This window comes from Rattus norvegicus, chromosome 8 (genome assembly GCF_036323735.1).
Source record: "Rattus norvegicus strain BN/NHsdMcwi chromosome 8, GRCr8, whole genome shotgun sequence".
Classification (NCBI taxonomy): Eukaryota; Metazoa; Chordata; class Mammalia; order Rodentia; family Muridae; genus Rattus; species Rattus norvegicus.
Window position 1 is genome coordinate 123535740 of NC_086026.1, and position 21547 is coordinate 123557286.

Consider the following 21547-nt stretch of genomic DNA (forward strand, 5'->3'; position numbering starts at 1 on the left):
CATTCAAGGCCTGCCTGGGGGACTTAGGAAGAGCCTGTCTCAACACCACCACCACCACCTGTCCCTGCTGCCACACTTAAAAAGGGGCGGGGGATGAGATGTACCTCAGTGAAAATCACTTGCCCAGCATCTGTGAGGCTCTGGGTTCTACACTCAGGGGCAGAGATCAAGTGACTTATGGAAGCTACAGTCATGAGAGAGAGTGGAGGGTAGAAGGCAAGAAGGGAGGAAGGGACGGAAGAAGGAGAGGGAGGGAGGTAAGGAGGGTAAGAGGGGTGGGGATCTTGTGCATTCCAGGTTGGCCTTCAACTTGCTGTGTAGCTGAGGATAACTTTACATTTCTGACCCTTCCTCCTTGACCTTCGGGGTACTGGCATTGCAGGCGTGTAGCACCTGGCCCAGACAGAGTACTCATAAAGGGGCCGGATGCTCACTGGAGGACAGACTGTCAGCACATTGGGTGTTGTTGCTGTTGCTGTTGTGTCTCTCCCCCTCACTCCCCAAGCTGCAGAAAATGTCACAGCTCAAGTCCAGGTGGGGTGCTACGGCGGCAAGAATGCTGAGCTTGCAGTTAAGAGACCCTGGTTCCCTACTGCTCCTCGGAGTTCCTGTTTCATCCTGGTAAGGCCAGTTTGGCCCCTCGAGCAATAAACAGTGCTTTGTGTAGCCCTGTAGCTGGATGGTAGAGGCCTAAGGACCTCCCTGCTTCCCTTAAATTGCTGATGGGAGAATAGATTACTTGCTGAGCAAAAAAAACAAAAAAAAAAAAAAAACAACAGGAAATGGACTTCCAGGCACCCGGCTGCACAATCTACAGTTTCATTAAGTATAGAAAATGAAACCGGCCACTTTATGGAGCAATACCACAACACAACGGATGTTAATGGTGGCTAAGAACTGAGGGTCAGGGCTGGGTGTGGTGGTACACACCTCTAATCTAGCGCTCAGGAGGCCGAAGCAGGTGGATCTCCAGGAGTTTGAGGCTAATTGGGTTTGCATAGAGAGCTCTAGGATAGCCACAACTGTGTAGTGAGAATCCAATCTGAAAAAAAAAAGATTCAAAAACAAACAAATTGCTGAGGCTCAGGGAATGAGGAGTTAGGTCAGTCAGGAAGATGAAATTGTTCAGTCCTTAGAACCCATGTAAACATCGGGCATGGTGGCTCACGCTAGCTGAACTGGTCAAAAACAAGGTGAATTGCTCTGGAGAATGACACCTGACGGCATCTGTCACCCACACATACATGTACATGCATGCATATGTACCAACACACACACACACACACACACACATATGGGGGGAGGGAGAGAGAGGGAGAGGGAGTGAGGGGCACATACAAGAACAGGCTCATGGGCTTGTGAGACGGCTCAGCAGGCACCTGCTGTCACATCTGCTGGCCTGAGTTCAATCCCTGGTACATGGCTTAGCAGGTAAAGTTTTTGCTGCCAAGCTTGAGGACCTGGCCATCTTGACCCATGCGGCAGGAGAGAGCTGACTCCTGCAAGTTGTCCTTTAATTTCTGCAAACATGCCGTAGCACTTAGGTGCCCCCTCCCATTTTAATTTTTTTCTCTTCTCCATATTTTTTAAGAGGTTGGAGTGATGGCTTAGCATTTAAGAGCACTTGCTGTTCTCTCAGAGGTGCTGGGGACTGAAAGCGAGCCCTCTGACCTCTGTGGGCAGGAAGCCTGCACTCAGTTGGGCCAGATGGCGCCCATCTGTGATCCGGCACTTGGGAAGTAGAGTCAGGAGGATCCAGAACTCAAAGCCAGCCTTGGCTCTACGGTTATTTGAGGTTAGCCTGGAACACGTGAACTCATAGCCCCGCAAGCAAGAGAGCAAACACCAAACCAGCCAAGCAATTCCCCTGCATCTTTCGTCTTCAGCGTGGTTCTCCCGCTTCCCCCAGGGTGTCCGTGTATCCCTGGCTGTTCTGGAATTTGCTCTGTAGACCAGGCTGGCCTGGAACTCTTAAAGATCCACCTTCCTCTGCCTCCTCCTGCTCTGCCGGGCTTACAGGAGTGGACCACCATCCCTTGGCTTCAGTGTGGTTCTTGTGCTTCTTGGAAGGTGGGTTTTATTTTTTCATAATGACACCTGGAGTTCGGATTTACCTTGTAGCCATCACTTACCATCACCCCTGAGCGTCAGCGTGGGCGTCTCAAGAGCAGAACCATCTGAAAACTCTGGACAGGTGTGAAGCTGTACAGGACTTGGGGAGCTGAGCCTGTGAGAGTGGAGTCTACCTAGCAATTAAAAAATCTGTCTGTCTGTCCGCTCGTCCATCCATCCATCCATCCATCCATCCATCCATCCATCCATCCATCCATCCATCATCCGTCCGTCCATCTATCATCTACCTATCATCTATCCATCTATCGTGTGTGTGTGTGTGTGTGTGTGTGTGTGTGTGTGTGTAAAGGAGAGGTCCCAGCTTCTCAGAGCTCTAATTTTAGAAACACCCAGATTGCATTGAATATTTATATCCACGACGGTAACTGGTGGGCTGGAGAGAGCCCTCTATCTCTCTGCCTTTGCTGAAGAGCAAGACAGATTGAGAAGTGCTGAGTGCGTGGGTGGGCGAAAGAAGTTTCTTGGCCAACAGTGGAGGCTGTTGTGTGTGTGTGTCTTCTCACTTGCCCTCTGGTTTGGGCCCTTCTGGTCCTCGGGTGCTCAGTCTCCAGCCGCAGTCTTGACTCCTCACATTTATCTGTGCCCATCACCCCTGGGCTCAGGGTGAAATGCGTGTCGTGTCACCCCTAGGCGCAGGGTGAAGAGAGTGTGTGAGATCAGGAGAGCACTCACTGGAAGGCATCTAGTCCTAGCCCTGGTGTTCGCCATGCATCCATCCTAACTCTGTCTGACTTGTGGAAACGGCCCCAGCAGACAGCCTGCTCACCTGGGAGAGTCACCTGCTGCCCCTTCCTTTCCGCTTTCAAACCCAAGGGAGAGCCCCGAGGGCCTCGCTGCTCTGTTTCTAGGCTCTCCCAGTGAAGCTAATTTTCAGGTGACTGTGTACGTGCCTGGCCCAGGCTCCTGTGCGCCGACACACCGAGAGGGAGCGTGCTGGTGTCTGGGACCGGGCGGGACCATATCCGGGTGGACCGGGTGGGTAGGGCCATCCCTCCCCCCTGGTCTCGAGGTGGGTTGGGGGTGGAGAGAAGGGCGTGCGGAGATTTCCCTGTCAGGATCCAAGTCCGGGGCAACAAAAGGCTAGGGTGCAGGGGGCCGATGTAGGGCGTACCCACCCTGTCTGCCAGGCCCGCCCCAGGAGCATCCCTAGCCCGGGTCCCCAAGCAACTGCAAGGGACCAGGAGCTGGAGGAGGAGGAGGGACCTGGAGCCCCGAACTTGCCCGAGAAGTGGCTGGAGGGCGGGGCCGGGCCCTGGTCGAGGCGGGAGGAGGGGCGGCCGCAGCTGCATCCAGCCCGGCTGGCTTCCTTCCCAGCCCTCTTTTCCCTCCTCCTCTTCTTCCTCCTGTATGAGTCAGGCATTTCCCGGGGAATCGGAGCAGCCACGCGCGGCCCGGGAGCCCGGAGCTGCAGCGGCGGCGGCGGCAGCTGAGGCGGCGGCGGCCGGGCTGCCACCTCGGCGGCCACCCGCTCCCCGGGCGCGCAGCGATCATGGAGAGGGCGGCCCAGAGCGCAGACGGCGGCGGCGGCGGGGGCAGCAACAGCAGCAGCCGTAGCAGCAGCCGCGCCACCTCGGCGGGCTCCTCGCCCTCCTGCTCCCTGGCTGGCCGAGGGGTGGCCAGCCGCTCTGGGGCCGCGGGACTGGGCGGCGGGGGCAGCCGCAGCAGTCCCGGTTCGGTGGCCGCTAGCCCGTCCGGAGGAGGCGGCCGCAGGAGGGAGCCGGCGCTCGAGGGCGTGCTCAGCAAATACACCAACCTCCTCCAGGGCTGGCAAAACAGGTAAGGAGCCCGCCGCCCGCGCCCGCGCCCGCGCTCCCGCGCGGTCCCCGGGTGTGGACCGTGGCGCCACCCGCGGCTGGGGACTGCCTGGACACCTCGTCCTTCCTGCACCCTGGCAGACACCGCAGCGGCGGGAGGGAGGCAGGAACCATGGTTTTCCTCGGGTACTGGAAGCTTGCAGGATCAGGAGTGGGGACGGCAGCTCCCTAGGTAGTTCCGGTGTCCTACCTGCTGAGGGTTTCTCACACCCGCAGAGAGGGAGTGCTCGGTGGCCGGCGCAGAAAGCAGACTTGGTCCGGCACACTTCTCCCCACCTCGTGTTAAAAGTACGGTGTTTAAAATACAACAAACGGCACCTCATCAACAAAGAGCCTGTCACTCGTCATCTTTGGAGTGACCCCTCCCAGTGTGTGCATGTGCCTTTCCCAGTGGGTGGCTTTTCGTGCAGTTGTTATTTTTATTATTCCCCCGTTCAGGTGCATGTGAAGTTTCTTTGCTTCCCTCTCAAAGTTGGCAAGCCTTGAATTGGGCGTGGTGGCAGATGCTTGTAATGCCAGCATTTCAGAGACACCAGCAGGCTTGAGTTTTGGGGCTAGCCTGGGCTACATAGTGAATTCCAGGCTAGTCAGAGCCGCATCAGGAGACCTTGCCTCCAGAAAGAAGCTGGCAAGTCTAGTGATGGACAGACTTAAGTCTAGTGATTGACAGACTTCTGGAAAGATCGGGATCACAGAATGGGGTGTGATGAGGTGTGACTTCTCAGGGTGATGAGGTGTGTTGACTTCTGTTGTATGGCAGGACTTAAGATAAGACACAACTCTCTCCCCCACCCCTTTCTAGTGTGTGTGTGTGTGTGTGTGTGTGTGTGTGTGTGTGTTGGTGCACGAGTGTTTGGAGAAACAAGCCAAAGTTGAAACGTCTATGCAACGACACCATTGGGGAGATCCTTGGCCCTTCCTGGGTCTTCATTTGGGACCCTTAAATAGTTTGTACTTGTGAGATTTGAATCCCACACTGGAGTCTGGCTTATCTTGATGGTTGGACCAGATCACTCTTAGCTCTTCCCACAGGTTGTTCTGATAGTTTCCAGATGTACCCCGGGCTGTCACAGACGTGTGACTGTGCTTGTAGGAAGAGGACTTCGGACGAAATGGGATCCAAGTAGTTCTAGGTACAGAACTGGGCGACTCACCCAGGGTTTCCTTGGAGATCTGTTACTATGTTAGTGGAGTCGCTTTTAACTTCGGAGTCTCTCTTTTTTTTCTTCTTTCTTCTTCTTCCTCAAAATAGCTTTGGTGGTGTCCGTTTTTACCTGCCCCCCACCCCTGGTTTTTAAAAGCTGAGAACAGAGGTGAGTTCGTAGGAGGGGAGAGATCGGAGATGACTAAATGTGATTTCAGTTCTCCAAAGTTGTGGCTCCGAATGGCAGTTCAAGGTGCCTTGTCAGAGACACTTTGAAAGCGCGTTCATGCCTAACGCTGCCTCTTCCTGAGCTTATGGGGCGAGCAGAGCAGCTGCCCTAGATAACAGGCGTCTTCTTGCCCGGCCATAGTGTTTACCTGCAACGTGTATTAGAGGATTTTGCCTTTTGTGTTGGATTTAGGAGGGATTTGGAGTTACGTTCCTTTTTTTTTTATAACCAGCTTTTAAACCTGCTGCGGTATTTCGGTTGGAGTCAGAGTGTGAGAAAAAACAACAATAACAAAAATACTAGCAGTCGCAAACTTAACCTAGGTAAAGTGTCCGGATGTGCCTCCTACTGCGCATGCTCAAGTGAGGTCTCAACCTTTGCCTTACAGCTGCCAATGAAGGTTCTCACTCACCTCCCCAAAGGGTTTTCTCTAATGGGGGATGGCTGTGTCCCGGCTTCGGTCCTGCGTTGGGATCTCTCTGAACCATGACCCAACGTCCATTAGTGGTCTGCGGACGATTTATGCTGACCCTGTGAGAACACGCCGCTCCTTTCTCTGGGGGTCTTGTGAAGGAGTGCTGTATCGGGGAAGAGGAAGAGAGAAGAGGACCAAAATAGACACTGTAAAGCGACCAAGATTTTGGTCAGTTAGTTTCTTTCGCCACAGCCATTAATTGAGTATCTGCTGTGTGCCAGGCCCTGCTGAATTAGATGGCGCCACTCAGGAGACAATCGCGGGGGACCTTCTCATCAAGTGGTTAGGAAACAGAACCAAGGGTGGCAGGAGCCCATCTATATTAGGTTCCTCTTCTACTTTTTTATGTTTTTGAACAGTATTGGGGTTTATTAAATTACATATTAAGGGGCTGGAGAGATGGCTCTGCGGTTAAGAGCAGTGGCTGTTCTTCCAGGGGACCTGAGTTCAACTCCCAGCACCCATATGTCAGCTCACAACTGCCTGTAGCTCTAGTTCCAGAGGGTCCGACACCCTCATACAGACATACATACAGACAAAACACCAAGGCCCATAAATAAATGATAAAAAAACAACAAAAAATAAGGTTTAAAAAAGAAGACATTTTAAAGGTGTTTGCTTTATTTATCTATTCATGTGTGGAGTGTGTGTGTGTGTGTATGTGTGTGTGTGGTGTGCTCACGTGTGTGGGGTGTGTGTATGTGTGTGTGCTCACGTGTGTGGAGTGTGTGTGTGTGTGCTCACATGTGTGGAGTGTATGTTTGTGTGTGTGGTATGCTCACGTGTGTGCATGCGTGTGTGTGTGTGTGTGTGTGTGATGCTCACGTGTGTGCATGCGTGTGTGTGTGTGTGTGATGCTCACGTGTGTGGGGTGTGTGTGTGTGCTCACATGTGTGGAGTGTATGTGTGTGTGGTATGCTCACGTGTGTGCGTGCGTGTGTGCGTGTGTGTGTTATGCTCACGTGTGTGGGGTGTGTGTATGTGTGTGTGCTCACGTGTGTGGAGTGTGTGTGTGTGTGCTCACATGTGTGGAGTGTATGTATGTGTGTGTGGTATGCTCACGTGCGTGCGTGCATGCGTGCGTGTGCGTGTGTGTGTGTGTGTGTGTGTGTGTGTGTGTGTGTTATGCTCACGTGTGTGGAGTAGTCCACACGTGGAGGTTGGAGGACAACATGTGGGGGGACTCAATTGTCCCCTTCGACCATGCAGGTCCCAGAGTGTAAGTGATCAGGCTCAGTGCCAGCTGCCTTTACCCTGGGAGCCATTATGCCGGCTCCAAAGACAGTTAAAGACGGCTTTAAGCGTGAGTGTGATGAGAGTGTTTCTTGTTGGAAGAAAACAAGAGCACAGGTGAGCGTGGGGGTCTCTGAGAGGCTGCTTCTTTCCAGTTATTATTGTTTCAGATAGGGTCTCATGTAGCCCAGGCTGGCCTCAGATTCACTGAGTAATCAAAGCAGGATGAAACATCTCTCAGTAACCTACTCTAATTCATAGTTACACACAGTTCAAGAAGACATTCAGAAACTGAGCATGGGACTTAAGCCTGTAGTCCCAACACTTGGGAGACTGAGGCAGGAGGATGACAGCCAGTTTCAGACTTGCTGGGGCAAAATCAGATTTACAGGATGGTTTTAAGGATAAATTCTTCTTTTTTATTATTATTATTTATTATATATATAAGTACACTGTAGCTGTCTTCAGATACACCAGAAGAGGGCATCAGATCTCTTTACAGATGGTTGTGAGCCACCATGTGGTTGCTGGGAATTGAACTCATGACCTCTGGAAGAGCATTCGGGTGCTCTTAACCGCTGAGCCATCTCTCCAGCCCCTCTTTTTTTTTTTTTTTTAAAATTTATGTATTCTTTTATGTTATGAGTACACTGTTGCTATCTTCAGACACCAGAAGAGGGCATTAGATCTCATTACAGATGGTTGTGAGCCACCATGTGGTTGTTGGGATTTGAACTCAGGACCTCTGGAGGAGCAGTCAGTGCTCTTAACTGCCGAGCCATTTCTCCAGCCCCCTAAGGGATAAATTCTTGACCAGCACACAGAAGAACTTCAGGAGACAGACGGGAAGGGAAGGGAAAGGAAAGGAGTGAGGAGCTGGAGGAGACTGGCATTTGTAGGATAACTCTCAGTGTGGATTGTTTTTTATTAAATTATTTATATTACATTTGAAACCCACGAGCACGTGTATGCATGCACACACACATGCATATACCATGGCACACAAGAGTGCAGAGGACAGCTTGTGGAAGCCTGTGGTCTCCTTCCATGGTGCGGGTGGGTCCCAGGGATTGAACTCAGCACCTCGGGCTTGGCTGCAAGTGCTTTTACCTGCTGAGCCATCTTACCACCCCCGCTGCCTTCTTTTTCGGTTCTCATATAGAGTAAGCTGGGGAGGCAGTCTGTGCCAGCCGGCAGCGTACCTCGAAGCCTGTGTGAGAACGCCAGACGTGCCAGCACGCTTTCGTCCGCTTGGCTGCTGAGCTTTCGTGGTGTTCTCTTGCTTCGACACAGGGTCTCACTGTAGCTCGGGGTGACCTTGAGTGTGGATGGATTCAGCTGCTTCTGTGTTTCCAGTCCTGGGATTACAGATATGCTGGGATCGATCCCAGGGGCCTGTGCATGCCGGGCAAGGGCTCTACCAACTGTACCTGGCACTTGCTGCTTATTAATGTTAAAGCTTTCGGTTCCTGGGGCGGGGTGGCTTAGCAGTTACTGTTCTTCTACAAGACTTGAGTTTGGTTTCCAGGACTGTCTTCAGGAAGGTCACAACTGCCTATAACTCGGGGGCTCTGGTGCCTTCTTCTGGTCTCCAGGAATACCAGCAGACATGTAGTGAACACACACACACACACACACACACACACACACACACACACACACACACAGAATATTTTAAAAATGATTGGCTCTGGACCTGGGGGTCTTCATTGTGACATACATTACTCATCCTTCTGTGGTCAGGAGTCATGTCTGCTGTGACTTAGGGCCATCCCAACCCTTTCAGGTAGGCTACTGATGACCAACTCGCCAGCCAGGGTTTTCTTTTGTATTCTGCCTAGAATAACATTAGAGTTTGAAAATGTAGTTTAATCTCCAACACTTTTTTTTTTTAAAGATTTATTTATTATGTATACAGTGTTCCACCTGTATGCTTGCTTGAAGACCAGAAGAGGGCACCAGATCTCATTATAGATGGTTGTGAGCCACCATGTGGTTGCTGGGAATTGAACTCAGGACCTCTAGACGAGCAGCCAGTGCTCTTAACCTCTGAGCCATCTCTCCAGCCTAATCTCCAACACTTAAGGGCTATATTTCCTATTAAAAAGAAATCACTGGGGGCGTGGTTTTTGCCCAGTGATAATTGCTTCATATATTCAGTACCCATATGCATGCACATATGCATGTATATATATGTTCACATATGTATGTATATATACATGTATATATATATGTATATATACACTGAGGCATGTACTAGTTTCTCAAGTACTCTGACTAAAAGAAACATATTATCTGAATGTGGTGGCATGCACCTTTTCTCCTAGCACTTGGGAGGCAGAGGCAGAGGCAGGGGCAGGAGCAGGGGCAGGGGCAGGGGCAGGGGCAGGGGCAGGGGCAGGGGCAGGGGCAGGGGCAGGGGCAGGGGCAGGGGCAGGGGCAGAGGCAGAGGCAGAGGCAGAGGCTTCTGTGAGTTCTAGGTCAGCCAGGGCTATACAGTAAAGACCCTGTCTCAAAACAAATAAAACATAACGAACACATTTTGAGTTGCATTCTGGGTACTGTAATAGTTCCAGAGGTAACTGGCTGTACCAGACTTGGAAATGTCTGTTCTGGGCTTCTCTCACACGCTGAAGGTGTGTAGACATGTTTCTCTCTAGGAGCTGCTAGTCAGCTCTGAGGCTGTGCACTCAACTCCTTCTGGGACACCCAGTGGCTTCACTGACCACGATAAGAAAGAAATGGGTGCCTAAGTCTAAAACAGAGCACCCTAAAATGTATTTACTTATGCCTTCAAATCTATATTGAGGGCAGGAGAGGTGGGTCGGTGGCTAAGATCACTTGCTATTTTCACAGAGGACTCAGGTTCAGTTCCCAGCGCCCATAGCGGGCAGCTCACAGCTGTTTGTTCTTGTTTTGTTTTTCTCAAGTAGCCAAGGCTGGCCTCAAACGATACATATCTGAGGATACCTTGAGCTGCCGACCCTCCTGACCTCCACCTCCCAAGTGCCGGGATTGCAGACTCTCCGGGTCACTCTTATTTTTTGCTGGAAATGGTGTCGGAGATGGGATCCGGGGCTTTGTAGATGCCAGGCAAGCACTCAACTACGGGAGCTGCATCCTCAGCCTGCACTTTTAACACTTGTTATCCAAGTGTGTATTTGAGGGAGATTCCACCACGATTACTCCAGTTTAACTGGGTTGGTGGGATTGTGAGCGATTTTCATTTTCTTCTCTGATAAGTGTTGGTAAGGATGTTCATAAGCATCTTGTACATTTCTGTGAATGAGTGAAACTGTCCAGGGCTGGCCATTTGATCCCTTGAGTAGCAGGGGATAGACCCTCTCCCATGCCTGGCAGCCTCAAGTGGAGAACTGTCAGCTGAACTTTCTTCTTGGGTAGCTGGCTGGCCTGTCCTTGAGGCAGCCTGGAAACCATTTTACGGTCACTCTGAAAACCTGCCAGGACCTTCAGGGACCACTCCAACCAGCCCCTGCTTCAGGAGGCCACGGTGTGAGCGACTTTTCCAGACAATGTGCTCTGGTCTTGGAAGACTTCGATTTGAAAACTAAATGAAAAAGTTAGTTTCCTCTCCTTTCCTCCCTCCCTTCTTTCTTTCCGTCCCTCCTTTGTTCCTTTCTTGTACAAGTGTGGGCGCAGATGTTCCATGGCGCATGTGTGGAGGTGACAGGGCAGCTTGTGCAGGTCAGTTCTGTCCTGCACTACTGTGTGCACTTCTGACCTACTGTGTGCACTTCTGACCTACTGTGTGGTGTCTGGATCTGACTCCCCTACGGCAGGTGTGTGGAGCTCAGTTCTCTCCTACTGTGTTGTCACACGGTGCAAGGATCTTCACCTAATGAACAATCTAGTTAGCTCTAGACATCACTTCAAGACAATCCCCACGGAACTTTACCGGACTACCCCATGGCTAATCCCATCCAGGCCAGAGGAGAAAGCACTCTCCTGCTGTGTCTCAGGAGAAAGCTTGCGATTGGTGGGTTTGAAACCTGTGGGCTTAAAGCCGTGATTGGTGGAACTGGAACCTGTTCTCTGATGCGCAGTGCTTCAGTTGGATCCCACTCCCCTCTCCACCTGTTCTGCTCGTGTTTTCTCCATCCGAGAGACCCTCGCTCATGCTGCCACGGAGCGCCCGGACCTCTTCTGACATACTTTGTGTGTGGGGTGGGCTAAGTGGAGGACACAAAGAGGAGATGTGGGCGTGGCCGTTAGAGCGGCTGTAGCAGCCTTAGTACCGTTCTTGAAGTGATTAGGAACAGAGGCGAGTGAAGGCAGAGGGGGCACGGTGACTAAGGACTGTGGGGCATGTAGCAAAGGCGAGAGACTGCAGGCCCTCGTTTCTGGAAAGAGTTCTAGGGAGCTGTCTGGCCGTAAGAGCTGGGGGTCCTGACACCCAAGACTTGAAAGCCATTAATACGGGCCATGGCTTGGTGCTACCTGCATTAGCTGCTGCTAAAGAGCCAAGGATCACTGCCTGCCTGCTGAGGGCAGGGCTGCGGAGGGCAAGGCCCAGCGCTGTAAGCCTGTGACCTGAGCACCGCAGTTGCAGTTTTAGGTCTCCGGCTTTTGGAGTGTGGAGCCATTAGTGGTACATGTCAGAGTCGGGCACTGCGTATCTGTTAGTTCAACCCTCAGGCTTCCTCGGATTGTTGAAGTCTCAGAACCGTAGACACCAAGGAGGCTGCTCTTTCCTCACTGTGATTTCCATCTGCACAGAACCAAGAACCCAACACGGCCGCCCGGTTAGCAATGTTACCATCATGTGTGTGAGGCTGATGTGTGTTTTTGGATAGGTCGCCATCTGACCGTCTTCACTGATGCTCTGTGTGTGGTCGTATGGGTGGGTATACTATATTTGGATACACCAAATGGATATATAATTTATATGGCATAGGTTGGATTAGAGAGACCATCCCAAGTTTTGAACCGTTTGGGTAGTGTTGCTATGAATACTCTTGTGCCTGAACGTGCATTCATTTTTTTTTTCTTTTTCTTTTTTTCGGAGCTGGGGACTGAACCCAGGGCCTTGTGCTTACTAGCGCTCTACCACTGAGCTAAATCCCCAACCCACGTGCATTCATTTTTAAGAATTTAAAGTTGAGGAGTTGGGGATTTAGCTCAGTGGTAGAACGCTTGCCTAGGAAGCGCAAGGCCCTGGGTTCGGTCCCCAGCTCCGAAAAAAAGAACCCCCCCCCCCAAAAAAAAGAATTTAAAGTTGCATTTATTTATCTATTTTTATCTCTCTGTGTATGTGCGTGTATACTTGAGTGTATATGTGTGAGTGTGTGTATGCATTTGTATGTATGTGTATATGTGAGTGTGTGTATACTTGCATGAGTGCATATGCATATATGTATGCATTTGGGAGTGCGTGCACATGTGCGTATGCATAGATGCCATGGCTTCGTGTGGAGGTCAAAGGACAACTTACCTGACTTGTTTTTTTTTTGTTTTTTTGTTTTTCTTCTTTTTTTCAGAGCTGGGGACCGAACCCAGGGCCTTGCACTTGCTAGGCAAGCGCTCTACCACTGAGCTAAATCCCCAACCCCCTGACTTGGTTCTTTATTCAAGCCATCAGACCTGTTGGCAAATACCATAACCACTGATTCATCTTACCAGCTTCTCCACTCCAACTCCCCAGAACCCCCCACCTGTGAGACAAGATCTCATGTATCCCAGGCTGGCCTCAAACCAGCTATGTAGCCAAGGATAGCCATCAGCTTCTGACCCTACTGCCTCTCCCTCATGGCTGCACTATCTATACCTAGTTTGTTCAGTGCCGATGATCCAACAGAGTTTCTTGCTTGCTAGGCAAGCACTACTCTCTCTTTTTTTTAAAGATTTATTATACATAAGTACACTGTAGCTGTCTTCAGACACACCAGAAGAGGGCATCAGATCCCATTACAGATGGTTGTGAGCCACCATGTGGTTGCTGGGAATTGAACTCAAGACCTCTGGAAGGGCAGTCAGTGCTCTTAACCACTGAGCCATCTCTCCAGCCCATAGTACTACTCTCTTAAAGGACAATTTCCCACCCTGCCTCTCCTGCTTTCCGGTGCCTACTGCTTTTCTTGGTTCTTCACTGTACCCAGCAGTGTTGGCAATCTTTCTGTTGCTTTATTCTCTGGCGTGTCAGACCTGCCCTGTCTCCACAGAACTCCTGTGAATACATTGAAGACACATCCCGATAGTCCAGAACAATCTTTCCATCTCAAGGTCCTTAGTCACGTGTGCTGTGTGCTAGCGTTCCCACCATAGGGATTATGATGTGGGTATCTCGTGGGTAGAGACAATATTCAGCCTCTTATGGGACTATAGTTTCTAAACTGGCTTAAAAAAAATCTGTGTGTGTGTGTGTGTGTGTGCTGTGTGTGCATGTCTGTGTGCTGTGCTGTGCTGTGTGTGCATGTGTGTGTGCATGAGTGTGTGCTGTGCTGTGTGTGCATGAGTGTGTGCTGTGCTGTGTGTGCATGTGTGTGTGTGCTGTGCTGTGTGTGCATGTGTGTGTGTGCTGTGCTGTGTGTGCATGTGTGTGTGTTCTGTGGTGTGTGTGCATGTGTGTGTATGTGTGTGTGTGCATGTGTGTGTGTTCTGTGCTGTGTGTGCATGTGTGTGCATGTGTGTGTATGTGTGTGTGCTGTGCTGTGTGTGCATGTGTGTGTATGTGTGTGTGTGCATGTGTGTATGTGTGTGTGCTGTGCTGTGTGTGCATGTGTGTGTGTTCTGTGGTGTGTGTGCATGTGTGTGTATGTGTGTGTGTGTGCATGTGTGTGTGTGTGTGTGTGTGTGTGCTGTGCTGTGTGTTGGTCAGAGGACAACCTCGAGTGCTGGCCCTTGCCTTTCATCTTGCTTGAGACAAGCTGCTGGTACCCCAGTCTAGCTGGCTGACACCATTCTGGGAATTCTCTTGTCTCACCTCCCATCTCCTGTAGGAGCACGAAGACTGTAGATGTGAGTTCTGCAGACCTAAACTCAGACCCTCATGGTTGCATGTTTAACCTTTCAAATACGAAGGCCTCTCCTCAGCCCTGCTTCCATTTGTGAGCTGTGGATGGGTGGCTGTGGCCCGGCTGGTGTTTCCACGCAGCCTCTTTATGGACAGCTGTCTGAGGACTCGGGGAAGAGACAAGGGTTTAGGCCTCTGTGCCCTGAGTGAAGGGTTGGAATTACTGTCCTGGAAACTGTCAGGCTTTTTGCAGTCCTTCCTGGCTCCTGCTGATGTGATTTGGGGCCAAGCCAAGACAGAATTGGAGAGGAAACAGTCCAGAATTTGATTTTTGACAACCCAGACTGGGTTGAATGTGGTCACGGCCCCAAAGAAAGTGCTTTATTTGTGCCTCATACCAGGATATCAATAACAGCGATAAAATTAGGAGACATTCTATGTGGCCTTCTGTTGTAACTCCATTATTTGAAGGTCAGATAAATCCTTTGGGCCATGAGTAACTTTCTCTTCTGGCCTTGCAGTTTTAAGGGGACTATTTATGTTGTCGTGCGGTTTGGTCCTTTTCTAGAAATTGATGAAAATGTAAAAGGGTGTGGCCTGGGATATAACTCACTTGGCAGAGCCTTTGCCTCAGATGCCCCGAGATTACCTTCAGCACCTCACACACCGAGGCATGGCGGGACCTGGTAGCGCTCACCTGTAGTCCCAGTACCCTTGGAGATGGAGGGAGGAGGATGGAAGTTTAAAGTCTTCAGTTAGCTTGAGACCAGCCTAGACTACAGGAGAGCCAGCCTCAAAATGAGAATGAGGAAGGATGGCCTGAGGATACGTCTCTCTGAGCAGAGTGACCGGTAAAAGAGATATGAGTTCAAAGCCTCAGCACCCCTGTAGAAGCCTGGCGTGTGGACTCCTGTTGCCCTGAGGAGGCGCTCTACCTGGAGTGGTAAGAAGCTCCAGGTTGCCTGAGACCCTGTCTCAAAAAATAAAGGTGGAGGGGCAGGGAGGCAGCGAGGCAGCGAGGGAGCAAGGGGATGGGTTACTGTGACAATGGCCCTTACTGCACATTTTAGTGATGTCCCAGAATCCCCAGAAAGGTGGAAGGAAGGAGCCAACTCCTGAAAGTTGTCTTCTGACCTGCATACCTGTGGTATCCCCAACAACAACAAGAAAAACATGAAAAATATGGAGAATTGGGCTGGAGAGATGGCTCAGTGGTTAAGGGCACTGACTGCTCTTCCAGAGGTCCTGAGTTCAAATTTCAGCAACCACAAGGTGGCTCACAACCATCTGTAATGGGATCTGATGCCCTCTTCTTGTGTCTGAAGACAGCTACAGTGTACTTATATATAATAAACGAACCTTTAAAAAAAACTATGGAGAATAGAAGAAGACAGCGAACCTTGACTCTGGCACGCACACGCACACGTACACACACATTCACTACACACAGGAAGTTGAAAGGTGGCCTACGTGGTTTTTGGCTTCTCATTGTGGGGATGCTCTAAATGTGAGATCTGTAGGGAGCCTTCTGGAAATGCGGGAGAGACCTGCGCTCGGGAAGGCAGAGCGCATAATGGGGCATAGGTGACTTTCAGTTTGTCTTCATTGTCAGTCTGCCATGGCTCTGGCCAGCTGTCAGTGTCCCCGGAGACAACCTGAGCAGAGTCAAGGAAACTTTAAAAGTGCCGTGTAAGCGGGTGGTGTTACCCTTCGGATCTCCTCTTTGCAGGTGATGTGGTCTGGCAGATGTTTACACCCCAAATGTTTATTGAGCATATTTTGGGTGCATGCCAAGTGCCACGTGAGTGGCAGGAGGTACATTTGGGACCTGCCTCAGGGACCTGATAGTCCCTGCTAAGAGAGGGCATTGGTTTGTATGAGAGGAAAGAATGTAGGCAGTGTGATCTCCATGGCAACAGTGCAACCTCTATCACTGTGAACAAGTGCGTACCAATAAAGCTTTATTTGGCAAACAGTCAGCGGGTTGCACGCAGCCTTCAGACCACCACCGGCCTCACAGGACACTTGGACTCTTTACCTCGTGCAAGTTTTCAAGGCAGGGTAGTGTGGTGGTTCTGATCTTTTCACTCGACATGCAAACTTTAGCTTTCTTGTACCTCTGTTCTTTTTGCTTATTTCTTCAGAGATGTGTTATTGCTGTGTGCGTGGGGAGGCTTGTGCTGTGTCGTGTGTGTATGTGTGTGTGTGTGTGTGTGCCTGTGTGCCTGTGTGCCTGTGTGCCTGTGCGTATGCCTGTGTGCCTGTGTGCCTGTGTGTGTGTGTGCCTGTGTGTGTGTGTGTGCCTGTGTGCCTGTGTGTGTGCCTGTGTGCCTGTGTGTGTGTCTGTGTGCCTGTGTGTGTGTGCGTGTGTGTGTATGTGTGTGTGCGTGCGTGCATGTGCACATGTGTGTGTGTGTCTGTGTGACTGTGTGTGTGTGTGTGCGCGCCTGTGTGCCTGTGTGTGTGTGTGCGCCTGTGTGCCTGTGTGTGTGTGTGCCTGTGCGCCTGTGTGTGTGTGCGCGCCTGTGTGCCTGTGTGTGTGTGCCTGTGTGTGTGTGCCTGTGTGTGTGTGCATGTGTGCCTGTGTGTGTGTATGTGTGTGCGTGCCTGTGTGTGTGTGTGCCTGTGTGTGTGTGCATGTGTGCCTGTGTGTGTGTGTGCCTGTGTGTGTGTGCCTGTGTGTGTGTGCATGTGTGCCTGTGTGTGTGTATGTGTGTGCGTGCCTGTGTGTGTGTGCCTGTGTGTGTGTGTGCATGTGTGCCTGTGTGTGTATGTGTGTGTGTGTGCCTGTGTGTGTGTGTGTGCCTGTGTGTGTGTGCATGTGTGCCTGTGTGTGTGTGTGTGCCTGTGTGTGTGTGTGCATGTGTGTGTGTGTGTGTGTGTGTGTGTGTGTAGGTCAGGAGATAACTTTATGGTGTGGGTTCTCCTCTTTCACCTTCATGTTGTTTCTGGGGCTTGCACTGGGGTCCTAGGCTTTCCAGGCCTTTACCTGCTGACCCACACTGCTCCCCTCCCCCACAAGGATGGCCTCAAACTCGATATGCCCTGAGTGTGACCTTGAATTATTTTCTTCACCTCCCAAGTGTGTGCCTGTGTCTGGGATTCCTGGCAGACATTTGTAAAAGTAGCTTCTTTTTCTTTGAGATGGTGTCTCATTACGTGTGGCTCAGGATGGACTGGAGCCACTATGTAGACCAGGATAGCCTCGGATTTGGAGTGACTCTTCTGCCTTAGCCTCCTAAGGGTTGAAAGTTCAGGTTCTGGTCTTGATCTGTAAAATGGCGACAGTACAGTATCTGTTGTAGGGACATTGGGATCTGCGTTAGTTACCTCCTCCGTTGATTTAACAAAACACCTGACAAAACAAATCAGAGTGAAGAAGGGTTTGGGAGCAGGGCTTCCAACCAAGCAGACATGGGTTCTCTCCTTCCACCCTGTGGGTTCCAGGGTTCAAGCTCAGGGCTTCAGGTTTGGTGCCGCAGAGGACCTTTCCCTCTGAGTCATCCTTTTGACTCTGACCCTTACACTCAGGTATCAGCAGGGTATTTACACGACAGTTTCTTGGCCTTTTCCTGTCCCCTTTTCCTCTTTCCTGTCACAAGGGGAAGAACTTGCAAGCAGATGCAATGGCAGGAATCCCAGCAGCCATGGTGACCCTTGAGGTAATCTGGATGCAGGCCAGAAGAGATTTGGGTGTTTGCCCCCAAGTATGCATGTGCAGCATGTGTGTGCAGTACCCGAGGAGGCCAGAAGAGGGCAGCAGGTACCCAGGAACTGAAGTTACAGTTGTGGGCTGCGGTGTGGGTGCTGGGATTTAGGTCCAGGTACTCTGCAAGGGCAGCCAGTGCTCTTAACCTCTGAGCTGGTTGTCTGGACCCTGGAATGTATTTCCTTTCCTCTCCTCCTGGAGGTACAGCTACTTGTTTTCCAGATATGACCCAAGGCTTTGCCTCAGGCTAGACTATCTGTAGTTCATTCCTTTCAGGATAGCCCCATTCTTTTCTCCTGTACTCCTTGACTGTGCCTGTGTCTCTTCCTGGTGTGGCCTCTTCAGGAAGAAGCAAGCTGTGAGGTTTTTTGTTTTTGTTTTTAAAGATTTATTTATTTTATGTATATGAGTACACTGTAGCTGCCTTCAGACACACCAGAAGAGGGCATCGGATTCCATTATACATAGTTGTGAGCCACCATGTGGTTGCTGGAAATGGAACCAGGACTTCTGCAGGAGCAGCCAGTGCTCTTAGCCTCTAAGCCATCTCTCTAACCCTGTCCCCCCCCATCCCCCTCCCCGCCAACCCCCAAGAAAATGTCTCACTCAGTAGATACAGCACACTGTAGTTAGCTTTTGTCAAGCTGACACAAACTTACATTCCAGAGAAGAGCGTCTCTCAGCTGAGGAACTGTCTCCATTGGGTCGGCCTGTGATTATTTCAGTGGGGTAGCTTCTTCTCTGGTGATTGATGTGAGAGGACCCAGCACACGGTGGGTGGTATCACCCAATGGCAGGTGGTTTTAGGTTGTCTAAGAAAGCAGGTTGAATAAGCCACGGGAAGCATGTCAGTAAGTGGAGTTCCTCTGTGGTCTCCGCCTCAGTTCCTGCCTCTAGGTTCCTGTCTCAAGTTCCCACCTTGGCTTCCTTGATGATGCACTGTGATTGTAAGGGAAGTTAACTCTTTTCTCCCAAGTCACTTTTTTTTTCTTTTTTCTTTTTTTTCGGAGCTGGGGACCTAACCCAGGGCCTTGTGCTCGCTAGGCAAGCGCTCTACCGCTGAGCTAAATCCCCAACCCCTCTCCCAAGTCACTTTTATTCAGAGTTTTGTCACAACAACAGACTCTACATAGGCAGCCCAAGCTCTCCTGGTGTAGGGATTACAGGTGTGTGCTACCACAGTTGGCTTAGGTAGAAATTCTCTCTCCCTCTCCCTCACTTCCCCCTCTCCCTCACTTCCCCCTTCTCCCCTCCCCTCCCCCTTTCCCCTCCCCCTCCCCCTTCTCCCCTCCCTCTCCCTCCCCTCCCCTTCCCTCCCCCTCCCCCCATCTCTCGTATTGAATCCAGGGCTTTGTAGCAGCTAGGCAAACACTTGACCAAACCCTTTGATAGATCTTCACTTGCCCCAAGGCCTCTGATTCATTAAGTCTGGTGTGGCACTTTGCCTGAGTTAGGGTCATGTACCCATAGAGTGAACTTGGTTTTGGGGGTTTATGTGTACAACTTGCCCTTATTCTTTGTACCCTGAAAGTGGGTCACTGGAGCTGGGATGAGGCCTGGCATGCCTCAGACACTGGCTTTGAACCCTAGCATTGAACAGTCTGTGGTGGTGAACACTTGTGAGCCTAGCATTCTCAAAGTTAAGGCAGGGAGACCAGACATTCAGAGTCATCTGGTGGTGCACACCTTTAATCCAGCACTGGGGAGGGATGCAGAGCCTTGGGTGTCTTTGAGTTTTTGAATTAGAGGCCACCCCAATCTGCATAATGAGTTTCAGGTCAGCCAAGGGCTGCATAGGTAGATCCTGTGTTAAAAAGAATAAAGCTGAGAGTGCTGCACATGCCTTTAATCCCAGCACTTGGGAGGCAGGTGGGTCTCTGTGAGTTTGAGGCCAGTCTTGTCTACAAAGAGAGTTCTGGGACAGCTAGGGCTTCTCAGAGAAACCGTGTCTCGAAATACCAGAACCAAACTGAAGCAAAATGTCAGAGTGCAGCTAGGGATGTGAATAGCTGAGCGTTTGCCTAGCAGGCTCCAGACCCTGGTCTCTGTCCCCAACACTGCATTAATCCCAACGCATCTTAATCCCAACTCTTGGGAGGTCGTCAGGAGAGGCAGCAGTTAAAGGGCAACCTGGGCTACTGGAGACCCTGTCTAAACAACAATGAAAGAGCCCAGAAAGCACAAAGCCAGTGTGTGGAGAGAACATTGCCGGGGATGCTCTAGTTTTTTTTTACCCCTCCTGTTTGTGTGATCAAATACAAAAGCAGCTTAAGGGGGCTCTGAGTTCAGCCTCCAGCACAGGAGGCAAGTTTTGGTTACAGTAGCTTGAAATTAACTACTCACAGGCATTCACTGTCAGAAGCAACAACCAGGGTCCGAGAGAAACATCTTAGTGTTCTCCAGTTATACACCCTGGCATTCCCTGACCAGGGTGTGAGAACTTAAGTTGGCTTTTCCCCATAACATAAGCATGATAGTTCCTACAGGCCTGCCCATTGGCCCTTCACCCACATGACTCTGTCAAGTGACACTTATCGCTGACACGGCTGTCTCTGTGGTGACTTATCACCCTGCCTTCCTTCTCCTGAGGAGTTGATACCTTGGTCCAAAGGGCACTGGGATTAAAGTCTTAGTTAAAGCAGGGGTGACCTGGGACTTACATTGTTTTGTCAAGTGCCACACCCGTCTCAGGGTTGCCCTTGGAGCAAGCTGAACCCAGAATGTTAAAAGCCAGAACGTTAGGAGCCTTTGCGTCTAGATAACTCCATGGGAGAAAATGCGGACACTCTTAAAGCTGACTAAAAAGTCTGGATTGCCAGCTGTCGGGGCATGGAGAACTTGCCCAAGTCATGCAGCCTGGAACTTCACTGTTCTTTGTCTCTTATGCACAAAGCCACACCCCAATCAGTAACTTTAGTTAGCACGAACAGTTAGTGCGAAGGGAAACTACGGAAGCCAGAAAGCAAGGTTAGTGCATTGCAGGGCTTTCCCAGAACTAGGACTGGGTCTTTGTTCACATTTTGGCAGATGTTGGGGCCTACGTGCTGGGTTTAAGGTTAAATTGTGCCCCCAACATGATGTTGGTTGTGCTAAGGTCTAGGACCTGTTACACTCATTTTTTTCTCATGTTCAGTAACAGGACAGGACATTTTTGGGGGCAGGGCAAAAAGGTGAGCTTTAGGAAAAGCTTTCTGACAAGGCAAGAGAAGCGAATGGGGTCTGTGAGATCCAGGTCAAGTCTGAAGATGGTTTTTGTTCTTTTTTTTTTTTTTTTTTTTTTTTGGAGACAGGGTCTCATGTAGCCCAGGCTTGCTCCAGGTTCTAGATAGCTGAGGATGACCTTGAACGTCTGTCCACTTATCTTCTAAGGAAAAGCAGAGTGGAGCTCAGTTGGACCAAGAGAGGGAGCATCTCCTCACGTGACACAATCATCTCAGTTTCTGTTCCTGGGGGCTTCCCGCCTTGTTATTTCCTGCACTGTAGTGTGGTTGATATTTTTGTTTGCTTTTTCAGTTCCTGTCTTATTTATATTTCTGTTTCCTTTTTCTCCACCACTTTATTTTGACAGTGTCCCTTGATGACTTTGAACTTTTGAGCCTTTTGCCTGCACCTCCCAAATGCTGGAATTTTCACTGTGGCTGTTTCTTGGTGTCTGTCTGTCTATCTATCTATCTATCTATCTATCTATCTATCTATCTATCTATCTATCTATCTATCTATCTAATTTATATGAGTGCTCTGTCTTCAGACACACCAGAAGAAGGCATCAGATCCCATTACAGATGGTTTGGAGCCACCATGTTGGTGCTGGGAATTGAACTCAGGACCTCTGGAAGAGCA

General features: G+C 50.5%; 1 protein-coding gene across 6 annotated transcripts in view; it reads left to right on the top strand.

Annotated features, from left to right (window-relative positions):
* The first annotated feature begins 1078 nt into the window (after positions 1-1078).
* Osbpl10 (oxysterol binding protein-like 10) overlaps positions 1079-21547 on the top strand; it is a 260005-nt gene continuing 239536 nt past the window's right edge. For 5 of the 6 annotated variants that reach the window (XM_017596141.3, XM_063265640.1, XM_063265649.1 and 2 more), the window contains exon 1: positions 1079-3909. In XM_017596141.3, coding sequence (XP_017451630.1) covers positions 3623-3909 — 287 coding nt within the window. In that variant the 5' untranslated portion in view covers positions 1079-3622. The remainder of the gene's footprint in view (positions 3910-21547) is intronic. The other variant, NM_001427692.1, reaches the window with a different exon arrangement.